The following is a 27,899-nucleotide window of genomic DNA, read 5'->3' as shown; positions in this document are numbered from 1 at the left end:
AGCTGGCCCAGTGTTTGGATCACAAGTGTGCATTGTTATGCCCAACGTAATAGCTTTAAATCATATTTTCAAGCAGATTAAATATGATCTAGTACTGTTTTCTAGGCTTCCATCTTGAGTGTCTGTGTAGGTAATAATATTGTTGCTTAGAATATGGAGGATATAAAAATGTAGAAATAAGGAAAATAATTGTTTTTAGAGTAAGGATGTTGTCAAGGAATTAAAATGTAACTTGTAAAGCAATCACCTCAGTCAGTAAAGGGCTGAGAACCATAAAAATGCTGAGGGCAGAGACAGAAGTATCTCTGGGGTTCCCTAGCCCACTAGTCTAGCCTAGTAGGTGGCTTCTGGGTGGGTGAGGGGTAGATAGATAATCCTTTAGCTTTCATGTGTGTACACTGGAAAAATAATTACCTCAAACCTTTACAGATGTTATTATATACGCCTTCAATTTTGTTATTCTTCTGCTTTATCCTTGTAAGTGCTGTGAATACTACTACATATACCCAGAGTGGTCAAGGTCATCCCATGCAGTCTTGATTGTACCTTTCCTATCCAGTCACTGATCTGGCCTATTGTTAGTATTTTACTTTAAAAAATTAAGTAATTTTCAGACAGAGTCTTACTGTGTTTCCTTGTCTGGTATAGAACTGGCTATATATACCAGGCTGACCTCTCAGAGATCTATCTACCTGTCTCTGCCTCCCAAGTGCTGGAATTAAAAGTATGTTACACCACATCCAGCCCCATAGTTTTTTATTTTTAAGAATATGATGATGTGAATATTTAAATTTGCTTATTTAAAGCAGCCGTTAGTATTATGTTAGAACCAGAATATTCTTTCTGTCTCCTTGCCACTCTGCACAGGAGCGTGTGTATGTGTGTGCGTGTGTGCGTGTGTGCGTGTGTACGTGTATGCGTATACAAGCATATCAGTATGTGCATCTATACTCAAGTCAATTTTCTGTTAAATGTAGTCTGTTTTGGTTATTTTTCTGACTTCCTGAGTCAGATTATAATCTGAGAAAATGAAAATGTCAGCGTTTGGATTCCTGATGGCCATACTAATAGAAGCATTAGGCTCCTAGTTACTAATAAATATATTGATTATATCTACTTAGCTCTCTTCCCACTATTTTAAACTTAATTTCCACTTTTGGTTCTTTCTGGGTATAATACAGTAGATTTAAGTTTTCTAGATCTATATTATTAGAAATAAACTTCATGAGGAGACTGGAACAGTATTGAAGCTTTGACCTTTATACCAAAACAAGGCTACATTTTGATCTAGACAAGGCTGTTTTGGTATATTTTTCCCCACACTCTCTTTTCAGATTGAATTACTGATTCCCCCTCCCCCCCTTGTTTTGTTTGTTGTGGTTTTGATGTTTTTTTTCCTTTCAGCTAAAGGAGCAGCCCATGGTTTTCAAGAAGTGCCAAAGTGCACTGACTGTCTCATGATGACTGGTGCCTCAGGGAGGGTCATGATTCCTGGATACAGGATCGACCTGATCCTGGATGTCACTTCAAGCAGTCATATCGTGGGGAAAAGCCTTGTCTAATGGCTAGCCTTCCTCAAAAGTCTGATGCTAGTCATCTCGGAAGGCCTCAGAGAAAGCCTTAAAGGTGAGCAGAGTAGAGTGTAGTTCTCTCTGGGGACTGTGCCTTTTTGTTGGAGAATCTGATTCAACACAGAATGATAACCCTAACCTGATTATTCAGGTTCCATTGGTAAATTAACAGGAAGCTTAAAAATTTGTTGTTGATGATGATCAGACCCCAACTTTTGAGTTACTAGAAACTATCTTCTGAGCTTAACAGCCAACATAGGGAGGAATTTGGTATTTCCCATAATCTTCAGAGCTTTAGCTTAATACATGTTCTCTTAAAAGGACATATCCTTTCTATTGTAGCTAAATGATACCTTGATGTCAAAATTGCATTCAGTTGTTAGCTACAAATAGAATTATAGAACTTAGTTCATGCAGTATTCTTTTATTTTGTATTCTTGTCATACACTGAGTATCAGACAGTTAAGCTTTAGAGGTTGGTTAGGACAAGTTTACATTTGACTTTTTTCTATCATAATGTTTTGTGTTTTGTGGGTTTTTTTGTTTTTTGTTTTTAAACCTAGTTATTGCTGGGCATGGGGGTGCATGTCTATACATCCCAGGGTTGAGGAGGGAGGAGGATTATTAGTTTGCCTACATATGATCTTGTCTCAAAAGAAAAATGAAAAGCAAACCAAATTAAAAGCAAACCGCACAGTAGTTAGTTATGAAGCAGTTCCTTCCTGTCTTATCACATTGAACAGTGGTACTGCCTCCTTAATCACCATCTTTCCTCACCGTTGGAGTGATTCTTTTTTTTTTTTTAAGATTTATTTTTATTTATATGAGTACACTATAGATGTCTTTTGACAGACCTGAAGAGTACATCAGACCCCATTCCAGATGGTCGTTACAGTGATTCTTAAGAGATGTTTTGACCCTTTTAGTTTTAATTTTAGATTACTTTCTCTAATGTGAAGCACTCAAAGAACCCAGTAATTCATTAATAACCTCAGTTTCTGAATTTAAGTTAACTGAGAGATCTTGAGACTTACTAATTTCTTTTTATTGAATTACTTTTTATTGGTAATAAATTATATGGGACATGTACCAATCCAAGTGCATATACACTTTAAAATTTAGTACTACACACACACACACACACACACACACACACACACACATCAGGACTTAGAATATAGCTCAGTGTAGCATGCTTGTAGATAGTTAGGAGACCCTAGATTCTGTATCCATTATTTGGGAGAAAAATCATACATGCTTAATCTCTGTGTGTCTATGTTCTGAAATTTGTTTTCTGTACAACATGAGCTGTGACATATACAGAGATTTGTGTTCTATTTTGCTTTTTGTTACTTTGATGAAACACACCAACTTTGGGAGTTCATTTCATGTTATAAGTTATGTGCATCATTGAAAGCCAGGGCAGGAGCTCAAGACAGGAACCTGGAATCCAGAATTGAAGCAGAGACTGCAGAGGACTGCAGTTCACTGGCTCACATCCCTTGACTGGCCTCCCTTGGCTTACCTATTTGTCCTCTGCATTGCAGACCTGCCTGCCCAGGATCAGACTTCCAAAAATTGGGCTGGGTCCTGCCATACCAATTAGTAGTGAAGAAAACTGCCCCCTTAGACATGCCTACAGAACAGTCTGATGGAGGCAGTTCCCAAAATGAGGTCCCTTTTTCCTGCTGTGTCAAGTTCATAATTAAGAATAGCTTTCATAGTTGGTAAACTTTTTGATTAAAGTACTAAATAGTGCCCTTAGAGCGTGCATGGAGACAAGAGTATCCACTCTTGAAAGTTGTCCTCTGACCATCATACATGGACTGTGGCACACATGCATGCATATATATATGTACACACACATACAAAATGTGTAATTAAGTGTAAATTTAAAAAAAGGGATAACAGATATTTTCAGCCTACATGGTCTTTATTAGAATTACTAAATTCTGCTGTTGTAGAAAAGAAGCACTCAAACAGTATATTAAGGAGTAAATAATGTGTTCAGTAGAGTTTTGTTTTCAGAGATAGCTTGGGCTGCAGTAGACTTTGGACCATAGGTCGGAGAACTGTGAAATGTCCTCTATTTTGTATTCCACTGCTATAGACCGTGGGGTTGTATTAGATGCTTTCCACATCAGCTTTGGAATTGTCTTTATCCACACTATTACTCTTCAATGAAGTGAGTTCATTAGCACTAGTAGCCAGAATGTACTCATAGAGCTGTGCTGTAGTTTAGGTACTAGGTTTTGAGGAGGTGAACTTTTATGTGCTGGACTTAGGAACTCCTAATAGGTCATTTCTGTTTGAGAGCTTATATTAAGTTCAAAAATGTTATGCTTTTACAGTCTTTCTAGGCATTGCCCTTTGCAAACCCTGCCCTCACCCCCATTTCTATTATTTCTGGATAGCAGAATTGAACTTTCATTTTTGTTTTTTTAAAAAATGCATTTTCTTTTCTGCTAGGCACAATGGCACATGCCTATAATCCCAGGACTCTGAAGGTAGAGGCAGACAGGGGAATCTCTGTGAGGTTGAGGCTAACCTGGTCCTTGAGCTCCAAGCATGCTTGCTGGGACTACACTGAGACCTTTCTTTCATTCTTTCCCTTCCACCACTATGACCCCACCGTTTCCTAATTCTCTTTTCTTTTACACCTGTCTTTGTTTTTTGGGGGGAATTTTCTTTAACTGACTTACTAAACTGCTTGACTCTGATGAAGGGCTGTGTGTGTGTGGTGTATACATGTGTGCATTTTTTAATGTGTGTACTTGTGTGGACATGCATGTGGTGGCTAGAGGTTGATGATGTTCAAGCATCTTCTTGTCTTACATTCCACTTTATTTTTTGAGGTAGGGCCTCTAATGGAATGGAATTCTAATTCATTTGGACTTGCTGTCCAGTAAAGCACAGGGATCTGTGTCTACCTAGCAGTGGACTATAGGTATGTGCTGTTATGCTGGACATTTTGCCTGGCCTCAGAGGATCTCAGGTCCTCATGCTTGCATTGCAAGCACTTTACCAACTGAGCCATTTCCTCAGCTCTGTGTGTGTGTACATTTGAGGTAAAATTTTCATATTAGAATTAATCATTTTGAAGTGAACAATATTCTTTGGAATTTTTGTATATAAATATTGAATGTGTATACATACATATTTTCTTGTACAGTGCTGGATATTGGACTCTGTCTGGGCCTCATATGACTTCTGTAGCAAGCTCTACCATTAAGCTTCAACCCAGGCCCATTCCCCCCCCCCCCTCTTTTTAGTAGATTCATGTTTGGTACCAATGAAATGCATAAATCCTTGGATAAGCAGATATCATTCATGTACAACCAGATCATTTTAGTTTGGATATCCCTCCCTTTAGATTTGCTGTTCTTAGAAAAAATTAGAAAAGTTCTAAAGATTGAGATTATTGGAAAGCAAACCTTAGAGAATCAATGTTGAGGGTCTTTGCTCATGATTGGTAATATGAAATCCAGAAAGCAGAAGACCCAACAGAAGGGAAGAGTTGAATATTAGGAAGGAGGAAACTGGAATAAATCTGTAAGAACCTAGTACAACTTACTTCTTGTCTTCTCTGATTTGTTTTGGATAAAAGACCTAACTAAGTATTGTATTAGAGAGATGAACTTTAAGACATTAAATTCTCTTTTGAAAAATTCCTATCTTTATTACTTAAGCAAATCTGAGAAACTGGGACTGAAGATAATAGCTTTCTGTTTAGAGACTTACATAAACATTTACATTAGTTTTATAAGGACATATAAATTCTTGCCCTTCCTATAGCAGCATAGTGCCTTGTTTGCTTTTTGAGACAAGGTCTCATGTAGCCTAGATTGGATCTCCTGCCTCTACTTTCCAAGTTTTGGGATTAAAGATATGTGCTACTTGCTTACATACAGGGTTAGTTTCTCTTTGAATGTATATTTTCTCCAGTAAATAAACTGACAAATTAACAAGCCTCTAGTTCAGAGGTTCTCAAACTGGGGTTATTTATCAGATATCCTGCTTATCAGTATTTATTTCACAATCATAACAGTAGCAAAATTACAGCTGTAAAGTAGCAACAAAATTTTACGGTTGGGATCACTACAATATGAGGAACTGTATTAAAGGGTCACAGACAAAGTTGATACCCATTGCTCTAATTCAATCTTGGCAGATTTTTTTTTTTCTTTAAATTGGCTTACTGGTCTAATTGGAAAACAGTAACAACAAAAACAGAGAGACTTGTATTTTAAAGATAGGTCTAATTGGGTAGTAGTCCCAGAAGTAGACTGCCTTGCTCCATGCTGTGCTGGTCTCAATTGCTTCTCTTTGGTGGATAGTTGATGACAAATAGGCTTATTTTATACAACATCCTCCAACCAAGTTTTGGCTTTCAAGAAAAGCAGCGGACTTGGAAAGTGAGAGGCTTCCTTTTATGAAGGTTACTCCAGACTTGTACAGGACAACCCCTGTCAGCATTCATCAAGTAGAACTTCACAACTTAACCAATATCTGTATGGTTTACATTGAGATTGGGGTTGAAGGATTTATTAGTAGAAGTGGGAAGGAGAGATTGATTAGATGCAGAGAAGGATCTGGAATCAAAGGAATAATAAAGAAATTATACAAAAAACCTGAATGTTTCTTTGTTTTCTTGTGTAATGGCGTGTTTAAAGCTTACATTTTTGCCCCAGGCTTAGAATTAGGTCAACTTTCTCATGCTTAACAAATGACTATACTCCTGGGTTTAGGGGTAATTCTTGCTATTGTGTTAGTGTCCGTATGTCATAACCTCCCTCCTCCTTTGTCAATAGACAGAATTAGTATTTTTTTAATCTAAAAGAGAAAATAGATTATGTATTCATATTTATATCCACTTCAAATGTAAGTTATTTAAAGTGCATTGTTAAAAACCAAGTTTTGAATTGTGGCTCTGCATCTAATTAGAGATCTAATTGTATTTATTCTCTCTTGTTGCAAGGTTTAATGTTCTTTAGAATGAGTATAATAATGACATCTTTTTTTTTTTTTTTTTTGGTTTTTCGAGACAGGGTTTCTCTGAGTAGCCCTGGCTGTCCTGGAACTCACTCTGTAGACCCGGCTAGCCTCGAACTCTCGAACTCAGAAATCCGCCTGCCTCTGCCTCCCAAGTGCTGGGATTAAAGGCGTGCGCCACCACCGCCCGGCCTTAATAATGACATCTTAAGGTTACTTTGATTTTTAGAAGTCCCCACTATCCTCTGAACAAAGATGAGACATTTTTAAATCTTAACACAGGTGTAAAGTTGTCTTTTGAGGTAATATGTGTACCTTCAGAGGACTGGGTTGAAGTGGCATGTAGCAGTTTAGTCAGGAGAAATGCCTGGGTAAGGGACTATTGTCTGCATTATTTAAAACCCAGAGAACATAGGGTTCTGTTTTTCTAAGTCTTGAAAATTTCCAACTTTTCAGATTGCTTTATCTAACGGAGGGGATTTAAATTTGGATTTAAACTTGGAATCAAGATTGCAAAATCTTACAAGAGAGTTTACTGAGTTCTGAATGAGAATTCAGCTTGGGAAGGAATGCCTTTTAGTATTTTGTTATTCTTATCCATTATCAGTGCTTATTTCTCATATTTTCAACATCTTTAATTTCTCAGCAATGTTGATAGTAGTCAGTGTGTGAGCTTGGCACACACCTGCTGTGAATCAATGTTTTATAAGACTAGTACCTATACCTACCTGTATCTGGTCACACCAGGCCAGTGCATACTCTCCCAAGAGTAGGTGGTAACTTAGTAGTACTTCCACTGAATATTTGCTTTAGAGTAATACCTCAAAATGATGAGAATTGTAAATTCTGTTTTAAGTTTATGATTTTTAACAGAACTATTTGGCTGAGTTTTATTGGAGAGATGGTAATAAAAGTTAACTTCCTTTCCTGTTCTATTTCCTTTCCACAGAGGTTTAGATTTGCATTTCTAGTTGTTTGTTCTAAAAGTAGGTTAAAACGCTTTTTATTGTGGAAATTTTCAAATAGGAACAGAAGTAAGTAAAGTGATGGACATTAAGAATCTTTGTTCAGTTTCATTAATTATTTTGCTGTACAGTTTTCAGCTTATACCACACAGCTTTTTAAGTCAGAGCCCCCAGTTTTAAGTCTTACAGAAATTTAACGTAAAATTGCCTTCCTAATTCTTAGAAAGAAGACAAAACAAAACCCAGGTGCAGTGATATATGCCTGAAAACTTAGAGCACTCTATTGTAAAGGCCAGAGAGGATTGCAACCTGGTCTATAGAGGGAAGGGGGAATCTGAAAAAATTGGCCACTCATTGCCTGGATCAATGAACATGTGCCAGTCAGTGTAAATAAATTCAGGTTAAACCCCCAAGTTTCTGAGGTTAAACTCAAAGCTTTACGTGGTATTATAACTGTTTTAGCAACTATGAAGAATTGTTTGAGTAATCAAAAAATTATTTCAAGCTAGACTTTAAAATTTAAGCATTATTTTGATTTATAGTTTATATTTAAAATAAAGCGAATATGAAATTATTATAAAATTAATCCATTAGAAAATACTAAGAAAATACTAATAATAGTCTTTAAAATATCATTTCTGAATATACTTAAACTATAAGGTGTCTTTAAAGTCAAGACAGCTACATACTGGTACTCTGCTTAAATCTTAATGGCTGTAAGTTTAGAAAAGCTTTAGACAGGTTTGTAGAAAAGATTAAGTTAAGACTCATTCTCTGACACTCAAACTGTAAAATTCTATGAAGAAGAGGCTAGACATGCACTTTTATGGATAATCATGCACTATTTTGGGGATTTTAATGATGATATGTGTGAGCTGTGTCTATAGAGGATTTGAGTATGTCACAGTGAGTGCTCCTGTGGAGCTCAGAGGATAACTTTGAAGAGTCAGTTCTTTCTTTTTACCTTTACATGTGTTCTGGGGTTGAAACTCAGGTGGTCAGGCTAGTGAGGACAAGGCTCACACTCTGCGGCCCAGGGAAAGGTTTTGTGTGTGCTCAATCTTAAGTTTGAGGAAGCAAAGAAATATATTAAATTGTTGAAGTTGTTGCTATTCTTAGACTCTTAAGTAGTAGGTAATAGATTTGTTAGGAGAGTTAAATAAAACAGGGAATCTGATGATAACTCCATCAGATTTACTGTATGAGTTCACTAAATGGAGAATTCTTAGCCAACAATGATTTTTGGCTTGTCAAAATGATATATAAAGCTTTTACTTTGGTTTTCTTTACCTATATGCTTTAAATTAACTTTCTGACTTAATAGTTTATTCCAGGCTAAATGTTTTATGCTGTATTCTGAATAGTTTGGGATATAGTTAACAAACATGGATATAGTTGTACTCTTTTTTTTTTTTGTTTGTTTTTGTTTTTTTCGAGACATGGTTTCTCTGTGTAGTCCTGGCTGTCCTGGAACTCACTCTGTAGACCAGGCTGGCCTCGAACTCAGAAATCCGCCTGCCTCTGCCTCCCAAGTGCTGGGATTAAAGGCGTGCGCCACCACCGCCCATAGTTGTACTCTTAAGAGTTGATATGTTGCACATCTTTTAATAAACATGTTCTGATTTGTGTTGGTGGGAGATGTTTAAAACTTAGTTCATAGTTTCTTAAGTCATGATTCATATGATATGGTTTTGAATGTGTAAAATAGTTCCTCTCATTTGTAGAGGTAACATTAAAGTTGTAAGGCACAATACCAGGCTCTATGTTATTCCTTTGTTTTTGATGTCAGGTCCTTTCCTTTAGCAATCCTTAGTCTGCTGCCTTCTTTCTTTGTCCATTGCCACTAGTTGTTTAGTGCCCCAGCACTCAATCCTGTCTGCCTGCCTTTCTTCTGCCTTCTCTCCATTCTTCTCCTTCTCCTTCCCTCTTTCCCTTCCTCCCTCCTTCCTTTCCTTTCTTCCCTTTTCCTACATTGAGAGATCTCAGGCCTAACATATGCTAGACAATTGTTAGTGCATTCTGTTTACAACAACCCATTTGTTTGCTTTTATTTTTCCACTGTGTATGGCTGTGTGGTTATGTTCACATGAGGACAGGTACCTGAGGAGGCCAGAAGAAGGTGAGTTATGAGTGGGTATGAGCTGTATGATATGGGTGTTGGGAACTGACCTCAGGTCTTCTAGATGATCAGTGAGTACTCTTTTAACAGCTTAACTATATGTCTAGCCCTGTTTTTCTTTTTAAATTTTATTTAATTTTTGTATGGATGAATACATAAGTGCCATGGTGCACGTGCAGAGGTTATTGTGTAGGAATCAGTTCTTCTACTTTGTGTGTTTGGTAATCTGGCTTGGTGGCAAGCATTTTTCCTAGCACTCTTGATGTCTTGGTTCTTTTCATGACTACCTTTAATCCGCCAGATGTGGCAGAATTTCTGTAAAATATACCATTTGTGTACAGTATTCTTACACTATTTAATTGCTTTCAATTAGTTGTTTAGTAGATTCCTCAGTGCCTTCACAGTTGAGCCATATTTATTGAATAACTCATGATCGAGATACACCAGAGTCTAAGATAGAATGGAGGACAAAGTGAACAGGAGTCCTGTCTTGGAGTACTGGAGAAGATAACAATTTAAAAAAATAATTAGGTAGATGAAAGTAAATTTTCATTCATCATTTATTTTCCCAAAATGGAGGAATATGAAATGGTATCTATCTCAGGCTATGAGGTACTGGATTCCACCTCTAGCACTGGGAACAAATTAGGGTAGAGTAAGGAGGAATGTGCTATGAGAGCTTATGGTAACTATATTAGATCTAGTCAGTGAGGTCATGGATTGTTAATATGTGAGGAGAAGCCATTGTGGTGGCTCAGTTTTGTAGTTCCAGGACTTGAGACTGAAGTAGAATTCCTATGTCAGCTTGGGCTACAGAATGAGGCTTTGTCTAAGAAGACTTGAAGAGGGTAAGGTTTATTATATAGAATATAAATGAAGATTATACCAGGTAGAGGGAGTCCTTTTCTCTGAAGGGAATGTTTTCAGAATGAGAAACTGAAACAAGGCTAATGGCACTTGGAGCAGTGACAGAAAAGGGGATTGTAGTATAAGGTGGAAAAGAAATTTGTGCCTCATTGTGCAAGGAGCTTGAACCATGCTAAATAATGATGGTGCTAATACAGAAAAATCAGGAGCTGGTGATGTAGCTCAGTGTTTGAGAACCTGTCTAGCGGGAACAAGACAGGCAAATGTCATTCAGAGTTTTGTGCAGTGGTAGGGGAACAAGAGAAGAAGACAAGTAAGTGTTGAAAGACCAGGTAGGCACTGCTTGTTAATTTTAGCAATTTGTTCAAGGAGGTGGTGTGGTAGTAAAAGAGAGACAAACCTCCCAAGTTTTGAAACTTACTGGCTTAAAACAATTTATTATTTCTTTGGAGTATGTGGATTAGTTGCATTTATCTCTGAGCTCTTGGTACTGTCTAGTGGCTGAGGTACCTGGTTTTTCTCCTGGAACTTCTTTGTCTCCAGCATTCAGCAATCTGGTTCAAGTTTCTTTACATGGTTTGCATTTTCCACAAGGGAGAAAAAAGCCTCTTGAGATTTAGTAAGACTTATTTCAATATATTTGGGATATACTATGCTGTTTACTATAGCAACTCCAGAAGAATAAATAAGAATTAGTGCTATTCGGATAAGTGGAATTGGTGGACTGCTAGATGAAGTCAAGTACCTGTTATGTCTTTATAATTTTCTTTAAGCTTGACCTGAACTGGACTGCTGATTTCCCTGCATGCTAAGCTATTTCTTTGTTTCCTTACTAAAATTGTATCCATTTATTTGTAAGCCACTAGCTGAAGTCTACTTGGGGGTTGTGGTAAGTATTTGCTTTTATTGTTCTCTCTCCTTTCTCCACCCCTCTTCTTCTTCCTAACTCTCTTCCTCACATTTGTCTCTTTTTCTTCTTGGCCTCCTTTCTTTTTTCTATGACTCTGCTTGTTTCAGAGGGAAGGTGTTACTCTATAACCAGGCTGATCTCGAAATGATGGTGACCTTCCTTCTTTAGCTTTTTGCCTGGGTTATAGGTTTGAGCGGCTCTGGCAGGCTTAAAGGAGTTCTTAAAGTCTCCACACAGTTCTCTCTTGCTCCTTCCTATCTGTTCTAAAGTTTAGTTTTCAGTCTTAAATATGTGTGTTTGTGGGGGCTATTGTTCCTCCTCTGTCTTAAACTGTCTTCACTCTTAATCAACTCACCAGCATCCATGCAGTTGTAAGCTTTAGGAAAGCTTTTCAGTTCTTTACTCTTGCCTTGGATGCCTTTCCTCATTTCCCCTAGGTAATTATTCTTCTGAACTATTGCACATGCTACAGTTACTTACTTATGTAGTCTTGAAGGTAAGAAATTATAATGTGTGACAATGTTACCTTTCATTAAGTAACCTGAGTCACAACGTGATTTATGATCTCTCTTCTGTTCTAAAAAGGTCTTACTTGATAACAATTAGACCTAATTACATCCTTGATACTCTGCTAGGCCTATGGATACTAGGCCACTGCAGAAACTACAAAAAAGAGTTATGGTTTGCTTTGTTAGGTAAAAGATTACAACAAATGATAAATGGTTAAATTCTTTGTATACTTCAGTAAAGTGAGAATTTAAAAGGTTGTATTCTGAGTGGTTCTAAAAGGAATTATGTCCAACATAAGTAAATTTTCATTGTGAGTAATGAACAGGATAAAATAGGTGCCATGGCATCTGCACAGGGAATATTTTATCTACCCTATCTGTGTTCCAGGAGTTGTGCAGCTTCTGTAGCTCACTACTTATCCTCTGTGTATGGGTACATAAAAGTGCTATTTGAAGAGCTAGGTATGTACACAGGGTAGAGTTACTTGTGTATTTCTGGAGATGAGACTACTTGGTTTCATGAGCTATTGCGTTTTTTTGTTTGTTTGTTTGTTTGTTTTTTTTAAAACCAAAACTCTATAGCCATGTCTGGCAAGGAACCTACTATATAGATCAGGATGACCTTGAATTCACTGCTTGCCTTTTGAGTAGTGAGATTAAAGACAGTCCCTGCCATGCTCAGCTCTCACACATATTTTATGAAAACTGTTTGTGTATGTATGTATGTCTCGTCTTGAGGTGGAGATAGAGTTCACTGAAAGGTGCTTGCACTCCAGTTTACCACTCTTACTAATTATTTTCTTCAGTTTCATTTTGCAGATGTTACGGGGAGAAAGAAAATCAGATTTTCTTCTCTTCCCTCACTAAACTAGTAAGACAGGCAGCCAAGTAAACAGGCCTCTAAAGCTCAGGTGGGAAGTACTGTTCTGAAAGGACATATATTTGCAATTACTTTAGTAATAGAGCTGGTTAGCAGAGCATGCCCGAGAAGTGTGGTGTCCCAAGTGTTAGTGCACAGTGGTGTGTTTTCAGCTGGCAATCATTTAGGTTACAACCATGCGATGTCTACCAAGATGCCAGAGTTAACGATTGCTGGAAAACAATTTACCTTTTATTGTTTCCTGGCTTCTGTTTATTTCTTACATTCTGCAATTTAAAATGTATATAATGTATAAAAATAATGATTTTATACATTTTCCTTAGAAACTGAAACAGCTAAAAATATCTTCACCACATGGCAGCTTACAACCATCTAGAACTCTAGTTGCAGGGAATCTGATATCCTCTTCTGACCTGTAGGCACACACACAGTGCACACACTTATATGTAAGTAAAATACTCATGTACAGTAATATAAAATAAATCTTAAAATAATCAAATCAATTTAAAAACTGTTATCTCTACCTTTGCTTATTTGGTTTTTAATATCTTTATACACACACACACATCACATACATACACCTGTCCCACAGACAGACAGAACTTTTAGTTCAGTTTTAGCAAGGTCACATACAAATAGGATCTGAGCCATTATCAAATAAGACCATCAAGAATGGGAAATAAGCCAGTAAAGTGCTTGCTGTGTAAGCATGAGGACCTGCATTTTGGAATAGCAACAAGTCTGCAACCTCAGACCGTTGGTTACTTTTCCCGTAACTGACTGGCCAATCAATCCAGGAAAAACCTTTTGTCTCCATGTCTAGCAAGAGACTGGCCAGTGAAGCTATGAGGCATTGACTTCTGGCCTGGCACACCACACACAAATGATAATCAAATAGGCTATTGCACTTTAATAAAGACAAGGTTTGAGCATGTAATATGACAAGTTGTCATCAGCCTGCTCTGCCATTTGTTTCTGAACAATGTTGAAAGTTTAGTTTTTATAAGAACTCAAGGGGTCCCAGGGTGAAAGGATAATGCCACCAAAGGGAAGAAGGGAGACTATTGGCCACCAAAAGAATAATGTATTTAGATTGATGCCGTTACTAAAAGTACTTGTTTATAAAAACAATATAGAAAACCTCACTTGTACTCAATTTAAACTGTGTAGGTATAAATAATAATTTTCTTTGCCTGTGTCAGTCCATTAGACTTACACTTTGACAAGTATTATATTGTAAAGGCCAGAAATAAGGTTATGGGGAAAGTAACTGTTATTAAGTCATGTGATTTCTCCAATTTTCAAAGTTTACAGTCCATTTTAGGAGTTCTAGATTTGATTGTCTAGCAAGGATTGTTTGAGGGTGTTCTACAAACAGATGGTTCTGAACATATAATCTCATATTATATCTTATCTTTCTGTGCAAGTGTAGTAATGATATTTTTTACCCCATTTATTTGTTATAAATACTACATGTAAATCTTGTAAAATAGTGCTCAAAAGTGCCATTATTATTGTTAACTTTTTATCATTGTTACTACTTATGTTTTGAGAATGAGAAGGGGAAATAAAGGGAAGAAACACTGCTGCTCTTTTCTGTTAGCTGCACAGGTGACTGGGAAGAGTAGAGGATCAGAGTATAGCAGTGACCCTAAAGTGCTCATAAGAGGATTGTAGGTATAGTAGGTGGTTTGTAGTCACTAGTTTGATTCAGAAATAATGCACATTTTTAAATAGTTATTTTTATGAAGTTTTAGGCCTTTTTCATTAGATAAACTTAGGTCTATTAATAGTAATATAGTAATGTTTTAATATTTGGACTTTTAAAAGGAGTGTGTGTGTGTTCTTTCAATATTAGGTTTTATGATCCAGTGTTAAAGGTCAAAGAATCAGGAACCAGACTAACCTGGACTTTAATTCTGTCTCCTCACTTACTCTATCTTCCAACAAGCTGCTAAAGTGATTCTATACTTTAAATCTTTAAATGGGGATTATATTGGTCATTATTTTATTTGTGCTTTATGGCTTACATGAATATTATATATGTGGTTTAGAACAATATGTAGCATCTAATAGTAACTACTGTAAAGGTAGCATTGTTATTCATGGCTATTTATTTATTGCTAGGGCTTCACTAATGTAAAATATGTGTGTATTTTACCATTGAATTACATCTCTAGCCTGGTGTCTGGGGCTAGTTTTGTGTAGTTTGTTTCATTTTGTTTTTTGAGGTAGGGTCTCACTATGTAGCTCTAACTGGCATGAGATATTTAAGTTTGAATATTCTTGTACTAAAGTTTCTCATGATTAGGTAATATCTCTTTCAGCAAATTAACACAATTAGAAAGTGTACAATCAATGCAGCTTCCATTAAATACTGTAGAAGAAACAAAAATATTTTTACTGTTGAAATCCAGCATGTCAGTTATGGAAGTCTATCAACCAGCTTTTATTTTATTGCCCTGAGTATCACAGAACCTTGGTCTTCTGAAAAAAGCTTGCAAATACTGGAAGAAGTGAGTCAGGCTTTAAGCAGAAGCAAGAGGTAATGGGCTTATTGTTGCTAGTATAACAGCTTTAATTATATTAATTGCTAGCACTACTGCTTCTGTAATTGCTTTGACACAAGAAGTTAAGATAGCCTCTTTCGTTAATCATTTAGCAAAAAATGTTACTAATGTGTTGAATATGCAAGAGGATTTAGATAGGGATTTGGAAGAAAAGATTGACGTTTTTTACCCTATTCAAATTATTGGAAGGAGGTTCAGAGTTTAAGAGTAAGTAGCCATCTTGAGTGTCATGTCAAATACCAATGGATTCGTGTTAGGTCTAAAATTTACAGTGGAAGTCATTATAATTAGTAAAAAGTTTAAAGACACTTGCAGTATATTTGGTATAATTCTAACACTTCTCTGGATGTTTCAACTTTGCATAGTGAGTTTTTGAATTTAAAGAATGGTGTTCTGCTGAGTGTTGATGCGGCAGATACTGTTGATAAAATTACTCATGGCCTGAGGTCAGTATTTCTATTTTGGTCAAGCTTCAAGATTGGCATATATAGCCTGATCATGCTAGCCCTTTTTGTCCTGGGAATACTTTTATTCCTGCCCATTGTGTTAAAGCTTGTCTTTAACAACAGCAACATGTTGGCAGCCAAAGTACATGTCTTGGAACTGAAAATGGACCCCCAGACGAAGTTATTAAATTAACAGGCTGGCAAGCCAAGGATGGGTAAGATTCTGCACAGAGCCTTACCAACCTAAGACATAAATGCATTGCATTTGATAATGCATATTCCATGATGGGTAAAGAAGGCATTTTTGTCAGAACAACTTAAGACAGGCTCAGTCTTGTTTATAAAGTAAAAAATGGGGATAGGCAGAGAGCTTTTGGGGCTGTTTGGCAAGAATCTGACATGGGTCAAGGACAAGGAAATGGGCTGCTTAGGTGGAGTATGACATTGGCCAAGGACATGGAAGTGGGCTCCAGGCAGGAATCTGACATTAGGCTAGAACAAAGAAGTAATTTCAGGCAGGAATCTAAAGCTTAGGCTAGAACAAGGAAGTAGGCTTCAGACATGAAAATGACTTTGGGCTATTACAGGGAAGTTGGCTCAGATATTTTGGTCATCCTGATAAGCCCTTAGAAACAGTGATCATGGGAGTGTCCATGGATCTTTGTTTAATGCCTTGCTTGTTCTTTGACTATTTATGTTTTTTGTCTTGCTTGATCTTTGACTATTTGCATCTATTGTATTTCTAGTTCCTCAACCTAGAACTGACCTTAATACTTAATGTAATTAAATACTTAATGTAATTAAAATGGTATAAAAGCAAAAAGGAGGAGGAGGAGGATGGAATAGGGGGTTTCTAGGGAGGGGAAATGGGGAAAGGGGATGGCATCTGTAATGTAAATAAATAAAATATTCAAAAAATAGATAATATCTCTTACAAAAATATTTTTTTATCAAAAGTTCTAAAATAGAAATCCTGCTAAATACCGTGAAAGTTTGCTGGTAGTATGATGTTCAGTTTTCTTTCTGTTAGCTCAATTTTAAGTACATCTATGAAAGAAATTCCTAAAGAATCATGACTCCCTTCCTCACACACCAAGCTTTCTTTTGCTAGAACAATATTTTACTATTCATCTTTAAATCACTCAAACCTAAGTTTCATTTGGCAGCTTCATACTGCAGGGAAAGTGAGTACATTTGCACATACATTTAGGTAGATGATCAAATAGAAATCTCTTAGGATCTTAATAGATGTATGACTTTGGGATTAGTTATCTAGTCTACCTTCTGTTTCTTTGAAGCACATGTGAAGTTTTGTCTTTGGTTTTGTATAAAATAATGACATTATTTTTTAAAAATCTGGATAACTACCTAAATACTTTGTTGGCTTCGATAGTCACCTTAGTATGTTACAGCATTAACAAGGATTTTGGATAAGAATAAGGAATATAGCTGGGCAGTGATGGTGCACGCCTTTAATCCCAGCACTTGGGAGGCAGAGGCAGGCAGATTTCTGAGTTCGGGGCCAGACTGGTCTACAGAGTGAGTTCCAGGACAGCCAAGACTACACAGAGAAACCCTGTCTTGAAAAACCAAAAAAAAAAAAAAAAAAGAATAAGGAATATAAATATTTTTGCCATATTTACTTAGTTGTGCTCTTTTTGTTGGGAAGAGACTGCTGCAGATATGTGTGTAGTCTTTATTTTCTTACATAATGTCATTTTTGTGTATCTTGTCTAGTTGCTGTACCATTTTGTCCTTTACTACATATATATACTGGGCATACAGAAAATGACACTTGTTTGCTTTACCCCTATACAGAGATGGTGTTCTGTTCAAATCATTTGCATTTTGCCTTTATGTTTTTGACTGAAGAATACACTTAATTACATGTACAACCGTTTAACATTGAAAAGTGGCCATGTTCAGATTAGTTAGGTCCTGGTATTTCTAAAAATTAACCAAATTGTACATTCATGTGATTCTTTTATATAGAAGTGTATTATAAAAGGTACTATTTTGAGATTTCTTCATGTTGGATCTTTGAGATTTAGATTACTCTTTTTAACTGTGGAATAAATGAATGACAGACCAGTTTGTATATTAGCTATAGGTGGGTTTTCAATTTTCATGTTTCAGATAATATTATTGTATAAGAGTTTGTGGTAATTGGACCTAGGGTCTCATGCATACTAAATACTGATTATACATTCTAAGACTCTTTGTCCAAACTTTTTGTGAAGAGGAGAGTGCCTCTAGGTGGTGGCATTCTGTGGTCTGTGCTTATCTTCAATATTGCCAAATGACATCAGCATCCTCCATATGGCCACATATTTACCAGCTCACCAGCAGTGTGGGCCGTTCTCACTGCTTTGTATTCATACTACTTATGCTCATTTTATCGGTACAAAATGGCATTCCTTGATATTTCAATTTTTATTATCTGGTAATGTACTTGATCCTCTTTCCACATGTTGCAGGCCACATGAATTTGTTCATGATTATTTTTCCATTTTTAAATTCTATTGCATATTTTTATGATGATCAGTTTTGTGTTTTTCTTGACTTATGTGCAGTTGTTTTTAATTCTGAAACTCATGAAGATTCTTCCCCTTTATGACTAATGTTAACTAGGACTTTAAGCTATTTTAGGTTGAATAATGCAGTCTTCTTAGATTTTTTTTTTTTTAAAGCTGTTCTTGCTTGCCAGCTATTTCTCTTCCTCACTTTACTCAAACATTCCTATCCCCTGGGAGATGAAAAGTTGATGATACTAAGGGAAGGGAATAAATAAGAAATGCAGCAATACATGAATAAAAAAAGGGACAGTTTTATAAAATTGAAATAACCATGTTTAAAATACTTGAAAATATTCTCAAGAGCCTGTCATTATTTCTTATTTAGAAATATATTTTAGACTTTGTGCAACCAGAGACCGATTGTTTAATGTTTTCATTGCTGTAGGAATTCATCATTACATGATGAATTGTGTATGTGAGGATCCAGCAGAGCCTCTGAATGCTTAAGGTGGTTCTGTGCCTCTTTTAAGAGCACTAAAATAACAATCGAAAATGTCTTCAGTCTCTTTGACTAGTGCATTAAAAAGTAAATTTGTTTACTTACTTCTTGTTTATGTGTCTATGTGTGAAATCTCACACCAAGATTTCTGAAATTAAATTGCGATCTTTCATCAATTCTACCTTGACTTAAAACTCAAATTTCTTTACTTAACAATCTCTTATATTTTTAAATTTCTATTCTAGAAAGTCTGTTTCTTGTGAAATTGTACTCATCTAAAGACTTGTATTAGTAGACTGTACTTTAAGACTATATTAGGGATAATGATCAGTCAAGGTTTTTGTTTGTCTTTAGATTTTTTGTTCTTCTAAATTTTTAAAAATTTGTTTGGATGTTTTGCCTGAATGTAACTCTACATTCTTTGTACATGACTGTACATGCCTATTGACCTTGAAAGTCAGAAGGATCCATGAAACTTGAGTTACAAATAGTTTTGAATTACCATGTGGGTGTTGGTAATCAAATCTAGGTCTTCTGAAAGAGCAACCATTGCTTTTAAACTCTGAGCCATTTCTCTAGCCCCTTAAAGATTTATTTTTGTTTTTATGGGCGTGTGGGCTGTGTAGTGGTATATGCCCAAAGAGGCCAGAGGTGTTGGATCCCCTGAGACTGGAATTAGAAGTAGGTGTAAGTACTGATGTGAAATGTGGGTCCTCTGCCAGAGTAGTATAGTACATGCTTGTAACTGTTGAGCCATTTATAGTAATACAGATTTTGTCAACTTACGATCTTTATAGTAAAATAGTATGTGTTATTAGATATATTTGAAGCTTTTACTTGTGAAACTTGTTTTTTGATGGTGATAAGACAGTGTGATTTTGTTGTGTTTTTAAAATTGCTTTAAAAAGTAGTATGTGTGGCTGGAGAAATGGCTCATAGGTTAAAGTTCATTCTTCCAGAGAACTGAGATTGAATGCCAAGCACCCATGAGACAGATCACAACCATCTGTAACTCCAGTTCTAGAGAATCTGATGCTTTTCCAGGCTTCGATGGGTACCAGGCACACATGTGGTATACAGACAGTACATACAGGCAAAACACCCCATACATATACAACAATACAATAGTCTTTGTGAAAAACTTACTTATTTTTCCCCATTACTTTCAGCTCCATTTACCTCTTAATTCGCCGTTGCCTGGAAGTGAATTGACCAAGGAACCTTTTCGTTGGGATCAGAGACTATTTGCTTTAGTATTGCGGTTGCCTGGCACCATGTCAGTAGAATCAGAACAGTTGACAGGTGTGCCTTTGGATGATTCTGCTATCACACCAATGTGTGAAGTGACAGGAGGTAAGTTTTTTGCTGAAAGTAACTCAGAGGCTTAAAACAGTTTATCTGAATGTACTAAAATGTACGTTTCACAATTTGCATGTTTATGTTTGTCAAACAACATTGACATACCGGTAGTTTTAAAATTGCATGCGTTAATGATGGGATGTAGTCTTGATAAGTCAATAGTTAAACTGTTCTATTTCATGAATGTTAGTTTTTTTTATACCTATGTAACAAATGGTGGTATTTGAAGTTGTTTAGACAAACTTTCCTGCTTACAAAGGTCATTAGTGATCTAGCTGGCATGGTGACGTACACCTTTAATCTCAACAGTGAGGAGGCAGAGGTGGGTGGATTTTTTGAGTTCCAGACCAGCTAGAGCTGGCTACATAGTGATTCTCTGTCTCAGAATAGAAATGTTGTGCACAGCCATTAATTAATTGATTAAAAAATATAAACAAGTTATAATCTTAATATGAAATAAAATTGTCAAAGATTTTTATAGAAATTAGAAAAAATGAATTAATAAATTCATTAAAATTAATTAAAAATTAGTAAATTATTTAAAAAAAACATTACCAGTAATCTGAAATTATTTGAAGAGAAAGAGCAACTTTTCCTATACTTTACAAACTGAGCCTATACTGTGTAATGTTCCTCCTATGATTATTGTTTAGGTCCAATCTCATCCCTTATAATGTTTATTGATTTCTACCAAAGCATAAAAATCTGTAGAATGAGTCATTTTAACTGGGAAAAAATGTGTATAATATTACACATCTTTAAGTCAAGAGGTTGGCTTTTTCTCATCTGTTAGAGACACATGCATGCATGCTTGTGCATGCGCGCACGATAGGCCACACTCAGTACAACAGACCTAGAATCAGCATTGGCACCTGAGTGAAACAGTGAAGAGTCAGAGTACCTCTTGCCATCTGCAAATCTGACAGACTAGACACACTAAAGTATTATGGTTTCTTACTGGTTCTGCTGCTTCCCTTTTCCACTGTACAGTACTGTTTCATTGAAAAGCTTATCTGTAAGAAACAGAAATCTGATCTCAAGGCTTATAAAATGGCTTTCTGTATTTGGCAAATAAACCATACTTATTAAGACCTGGAAGACACTTAATCAATATTAGGTCCCTGCCTGTCTCTCTTTAAATCTATCAGTCTTCCACATGGAAACTCACAGCACATACTTTCACATGCATCCATATGTCCTTTTCTCTACTCTTTGTCTTTCTAGAACTTCTTGTGGCTAATTATTGTTTTCAGGTTCCTGATTCAAATGTCACCACCTCAGAAGAAACTTACCAAAATAGACTCATTCTCAACCTCATTACTACCATCTACATATGCAAATAATTAAAAATCTGTGGAGACTAGTTGAATAATTATTATCTCCTCTGTACTTGTACTTCCCATCTTTTATTTTGTTAAGCAAGAATAAGAGTTTTTGGGAAATTACTGCTAGTTGTATGTATGTATGTCTGTTAAAGATACTGGCTAACTGTTGGAGGTAGTAGTACCTGATAAAGGTGGATAGATACTTGATATTTTTTCCCTTTGTGATTTGCTCAACCCAGAGTTTCTATGATCTATTTACCTTACCTATACTTAGAAGAAGAAAATTGCATACTCACCTACAGTGAAATTATCGGTTGGAAATAATAATTATTGTTTATTCTTCTTTAAAATTGGGAAATACCAGCCATTTAATTTCTATTAGTATTATAATTTAAAAAAAAACAAAACAAAACAAAAAAAAACCCTACTGTAGTCCTTACTGGATTTTGACTTTTACAACTAACTAGTTTACTTCATTCTTTTTTTTTTTTTTTTTTTTTTTTTATTCTCAGGCCGGTCATACTCTGTATGTTCTCCAAGAATGCTTAATCAGTGTCTGGAATCCTTGGTACAAAAAGTACAAAGTGGGGTGGTAATAAACTTTGAAAAGGCAGGACCAGATCCTCCCCCTCCTGAAGGTATTGTATTGTCCTTACAAATATTCTGAGTTTGATTTATGAATTATTGACCTCTCTCTCTCTCTCTCTCTCTCTCTCTCTCTCTCTCTCTCTCTCTCACACACACACACACACACACCCCATTGTGTGTTGTTTATGTATGTGTTGGTCTTAAGATCAACAAGGCCAGCTGGGTGTGGTGATATACATACAGCTTAAATCCAAACATTTGGGAGGTAGATCTCTGAACTTGAGACCAGCCAGCCAGGCAGGGCTACATAGAGATTCTAGCTCAAAATTTAAAGATTAAGAAGGCCAGTTGGTTACACAATTGCTATTGGTACAGAAGAGGAAGATATAGGAATATTACATTCAAAATGACCAAATTTTTACTAGATAGTGAACTGCAGTCTGTCTAACAAAGCAGTCATGGCATTCTCCCACTTAAGAAACAGAAGAAAGCCCATAGTCAACAAGCATCAGGGTTTATGTTCTTGTTTTTGGGTAATAATGGATGTGATTTAATCTTGTTTTTTCCTCCCTAATGTATTTTTTTTTTTGTCCTAATCTCTTTGCTGTAGATGTGCAACCAGATATATCAAGACCTTTTGGATCTCAGCCTTGGCATAGCTGTCACAAGCTCATATATGTCAGACCAAATCCTAAAACTGGGGTTCCTATAGGCCATTGGCCTGTTCCAGAATCTTTTTGGCCAGATCAGAATTCTCCAACACTAGTAAGTACCAGAGTAATCATGACCAATTACTAATAACCATTTAGATGATAATCATATAGATGATTTTCTTTTATGGAGTTCCTTGCTTTTGAGAGAAGATCCTGTTTTGCAGCTCATGCTTTTGTTTTGCTAACTATATAGCACAAGCTGGCTTGAATCATGAAGTGATGCTAAGTCCAATTGTTATATAAAGGTGTGGCTCGTTTACAGAAATTAGACAACTATATAATGTGCTTATCATAAGCCATTATTTGCTTTCACATATTGTCTTATGAAGCAACAGAAAAAAAGGTATCTTGTTTCCCTTGGAATTTAATACTAGGCTACCCTTTTGTTTCTTACATTTGGATACTGAATTGTAAATGCAGGAAGATTTCTTTATTTGGATTTTAAATGTAATGTAGCATGAGAGTTTATCCTTGAGGTACAAATTGAAATTTAAATGAAGGTATAGAATTCTTATGATAGTTTGTGTTTCAGTAACTATTATTTAGGGGTTTCTACCCCACCTTAGATCATTTAGTTCCCAAATAAAAGACACAAAAATCTTTATATTTATAATGAGCCTTAAAGCATTAGATATCAGCCCTCTATGCTGTTTTGTCTACTTCCCTGTCTGTAACCCCCGAGATACCACTTTCCATGTTCCTCCTGGGCCACTCCTTCTCCAACAGGCTGGCCCTCATAGTCAACCTACTCCACGGCAACTTCTTCCTTCTTCCTCCTTTCTCTTGTCCTTTCTTCTTTTAACTGAGACCCCAAGCCTGGGAACTGTCTACCCAGCCCAGACTGTAGGCATCCTTATTAACCAATCATGGATAACTTGGGGCGGCAAGGTTTACACAACAAAAGCTGGTGTATGCAGGAAGAACACTTGTCTTGGAGCAACAAGCAGCACCAGGCCAACCACCTACACGTTTGCCTGCAGTCTTTCAGGTCATAGTCTTAGAAACTCATGTTCACTTGTACACCTTTAGTACAACTTTAGTTGATAGTGTTGCACAACTTGGAAGTTGTGCTTGTGGGGATTTTTCTCATTTTACCTACATGAATTGCTTTTATAAATATTGGTGGTTATTGAGTGACCATGGTTCATTATCAATGTTCTTTATAGTAGAATACAGTTAAACAAAATCATATCTATTCAGACTTGTTTAATCTACTTTTTCTGATATTTTTTTTGTAGCACCTAGGGCATGACACTTATTATTAGTATTACTCTTAGAAAGTAGGTTCTATTTGAGAGATTTTGAGCAAGTAACTATTATTCATGTTAAAGTAAGCCACTTGTACTTTTTTTAAACTACAAGTCTGTTTCATGATAAGTCTATTAATAAGGTCTTTCTCCATCCTAAGTTTAGTAAACGTTTAAAGTAAAAGTAAACGTTTAAAGTGTCATTGTGTTACCTTGTTTATATTTTTCCCTTTTCCTGATTAAATGTATGTGATGTTTTGCTTTGAGCTTATAAAGAAGCTTTCCATTTCTTTGGTGATATTTCTTTTTTCCTAGAATTTTTTTTTTTTTTTAGTTCTTCCTCTGTTTTTATTAAGTATCTTTCTTGATTATTCATACCATTGTATTGACACTGACAACAGTATCTATGGTATTTCATGGAAAGTGAGAAAAAATATGGAAGTGAAAAAGAAGAAAGTGCATTTAGGGAATGGAGACTGCTGTTAAGTAAATGGAATTATATTACTGTTACAAAACCAGTTTAGGGAGTGTGAGTTGTTCCTATTAGCATTCATAGTGCTTTTGAAGTCCGTTTTAGGGAATCACCACTTTAGCAAAGTAACTTGGTGCAAATTAGGAGGTAAGTTGGAAGGGCAGGTAGGCTACCTGCAGGGCTAGTAATATGGTTCATTTAAGAGATACTATGTTTTTCTTAAAATGATGGAAGAGAATGATCATAAGAAACAGCATTGGATAGAACTGTTTAAAATTTGTCAATTCAAGGCTATTAGCAGGAGAATGACATTTCTACAAATTCTAATTTTCAAATAAATATTGTTACTAAAGTTAAAAAGTGATTTTATTAACTGTGAGCCTCTTGATTATGGTTCTTCAAAATTGTTTGGAGACTTAAATGGAAATACATTTAAGAACCTTCTTTACCTAAATATAGAAGATTTTCCTCTCAGAAAAGGAATAAAGAAATTTTTAAGACTGACCTGAAAGATGGTAAACAAGCTATTAAAATATTTTAAACCCTCATTTAAAGTTGAAATATTTGGGTGAAATATTTTTACACACACACACTCTCTCTCTGTGTCTCTCTCTGTCTTGCTCTCCAAATATATTTAAACAAAATGCGGCTTGGCAAGAATATACTTCCCATCTTCAACATTACCAGTTTATGGGCAGAATTCTCAGATATACATATTGTAGAGCACAGTTTGCTAACTGTAATGGAAGGCAGGGTGCAGTTAATGCCAGGAAATGGGACCTAACTGCTTGGTGTGTGCGTTGAGTCTATATATTGGGAAGGTGTACTAGAAAAGTCTCCCAGAGTTTGGTTCCTACCAACTCACTCATTCTCTAAAAGTTTTTATTTTTACTTACTTTTTTATAGTTAAAGCACTAAAGCTTTACTACAAAAGGAGCTAACTGCTAGAGAGGGCCTCTCCAGGCTTTCTCTGTGTCCTCCTTCTTCGCAGTGTATACCTCCAGGGGAGGTCAGTGGTCCATCATAGAAGAGATGTCTGGGAGGGTAAAATATAGTAATATTTTTTCCAAAGTCCTCCAAATCCTTCTAGGTGCTGTTGAGACTCTTCTGGTAGAAGAGGTAGGAACTTTAGCTCTCATCTCCAAGATCCTCCATGTCTATACCCCGGGGAGCTTTTTTTTTTTTTTTTTTTTTTACTTTTTACCTTCTTTGTCGTTTGGGCTGTGGCTGACTAGTCCTGGTTGACTTGGAGGTGGCTTCCACTTCCATGGCTGCTTTTTCTTTCTGAGCAAGTCAGATCTGCTGCCAGAGTTTCCTGTGCGTCTTCTCAGATAGTGTGATGTTGGCATGAGCACTGGGCACACCTGCTTCTTGAGGTGGTGCCTTGGAGTCAGCCCTTCGTCTATCACAGCCCCCACCACCTGGCGCTTCCTCAACATCCCTGCTTAGTACCCTGTGGTGCTTGAACAGCTTCTGTTTCAGCTCTGTCTGATGACGATTGATCTTTCCTCCTGGAGGTCCCACTGATACACTCAGAGGCTCACTCCCCAAGTTTTTAGTTTTAAAAGAGAAGATAATGAAGTAGTCAGTAAAACACAGGGGCAGGAAAGATACTGACCTATTGGTGCAACAGCACATAGGTAGCATGGCTGGAGGATGGAGTCTCTAGGACATGAGTGAGGAATGCCTTAGAGACCAAAGCACTGAAGCTTTTATTTGAAATTAAAGGTGTGAACTGCTCCTACCTTGTGATTGGCTGCTAGTTTTACTGCATAAATTTAAGTAGGGAACTACATAAAATGACAACAGGATTATTGGAGTAGAGTAACTAGGAGGAATACTAGTTAGAAAGCAGTTGTGTGTAGTCTTAACTTGAGAAAGAGTGAAGATCTGAGTTTAAATGGTAAGAAAGATTAGTTGCTGAAAGTGGGGATTTAATATTGTCAGAAAAATGGTGGCAGCAGCCAGTACTGAGCATGTGTCCCATTCATGTGTTCTAGTAAGTGCCTTACAATTTCACTGTGGTTTGATGTAAGTCGTTGAGAGTTAAAATGGTGAGGGTATTAGAAGAGAACTTGTGGTTTGGAGACATAGATACAATGTATGTGAAGGCTGTGTAAGAGTCAGATTATATCCAATAGGCAGCTGTAGACATAAGAGAAATGAGATAGTTTTGATCCTTAAAGCATTGTGCTTTTATGGCTCTAGGACAGGAATCTTCAAAATGAGGTGTTAGGTACCTTAGGAATATGGGAGAGGAATGACCAACCAGAGGAATCCATTAGGAAATAAAGAAAGCTAACTTATAAATAAGGTTTATGTCTTTTATTAGATATACATTAATTATTTTATCTCTTTATATCTACAGTTTGTAAATACTGTCTGAATATTGCCTATGCAGAAATTAATAAAGGAGTGTGATTAGCTTGGAAGTTACTACTCTGTATAAGTAATTGCCACAAATGAGGTCTAGTGAGCTTTTGTATATTTCTTCTTTCTTAGATATGAAAATAATAACTTCCTTTTAATTCTAAATTAGTTGAATGCGTTTTATTCTAAAATTTGATTTAACTAATGATAAATTTGATTTTAGATAGATTTTCATTTTATGGATTTTGATGTTTTTCTTTTCTTGGTAATATTACATAATTTAAACATTTGTTTCTTTTTTCCAGCTTAATGGTATTTCTAGGAAACCAAACTTACTAAAAAGACTGAGGAAGTAAGCTTTGATAAGAGAAAGGTGCTTAAGATGTGTTGATTTCTGGTATTTTGTATAAATAGTAATAAGATTTTCCCCTCTAGCCACCTCGTACATCTCATCCTGTAGTGAAGTTTTCCTGTACAGACTGTGAGCCAATGGTTATTGACAAATTGCCTTTTGACAAATATGAGTTGGAACCTTCACCACTGACTCAGTTTATTCTAGAAAGGAAATCTCCTCAAACATGTTGGCAGGTAAGCTGAAAAAACTGTAGTGAAGAAAACATTTAGGTGAGATGTTTCTGACAGAGCTAGACTAGGGACCAGAGAAATGGGTCAGTCAGTAATGTGTTTTCTGTAAAAGCACACAAACCTGTTAATCTAAATTTTGGATACCTAGTACCTATTTAAAAAGCCTATCTCTGTGTTGGGAAGGATATAGGAGGCCCCTGGGATATATTGGCTATATAGTCTTACTGAAATGGTGAACTCTAGGTTCAGTAAGAGACTGTGTCAAAAAACAAAACGGAGACCAATTGAGGGAAATACTCAGTGTAAAGGGCACGTACACGCATGTGTATATACACACAAGCTAACTGGATCTGTGGTTTGCATATCATTCACTGCAGGTTTATTGAATATGAATTT

At 36.2% G+C, this 27,899-nt stretch overlaps 1 protein-coding gene and 1 pseudogene across 3 annotated transcripts in view; one reads left to right on the top strand and one right to left on the bottom strand.

Moving 5' to 3' along the window:
- Ints6 (integrator complex subunit 6) overlaps positions 1 to 27,899 on the top strand; it is a 77,920-nt gene that overhangs the window by 23,178 nt on the left and 26,843 nt on the right. For all 3 annotated transcript variants that reach the window (XM_028758734.1, XM_028758735.1, XM_028758733.1), the window contains exons 5-8: positions 20,014 to 20,197; positions 22,041 to 22,166; positions 22,727 to 22,881; positions 27,354 to 27,506. In XM_028758734.1, coding sequence (XP_028614567.1) covers positions 20,014 to 20,197; positions 22,041 to 22,166; positions 22,727 to 22,881; positions 27,354 to 27,506 — 618 coding nt within the window. The remainder of the gene's footprint in view (positions 1 to 20,013; positions 20,198 to 22,040; positions 22,167 to 22,726; positions 22,882 to 27,353; positions 27,507 to 27,899) is intronic.
- LOC114613503 lies at positions 25,677 to 26,195 on the bottom strand (annotated as a pseudogene).

This window comes from Grammomys surdaster, unplaced genomic scaffold (assembly GCF_004785775.1).
Source record: "Grammomys surdaster isolate TR1022 unplaced genomic scaffold, NIH_TR_1.0 126219, whole genome shotgun sequence".
Lineage (NCBI taxonomy): Eukaryota > Metazoa > Chordata > Mammalia > Rodentia > Muridae > Grammomys > Grammomys surdaster.
The sequence above is the reverse complement of the archived record's forward strand: the minus strand, read 5'-3'. Positions and strand labels throughout refer to the sequence as shown.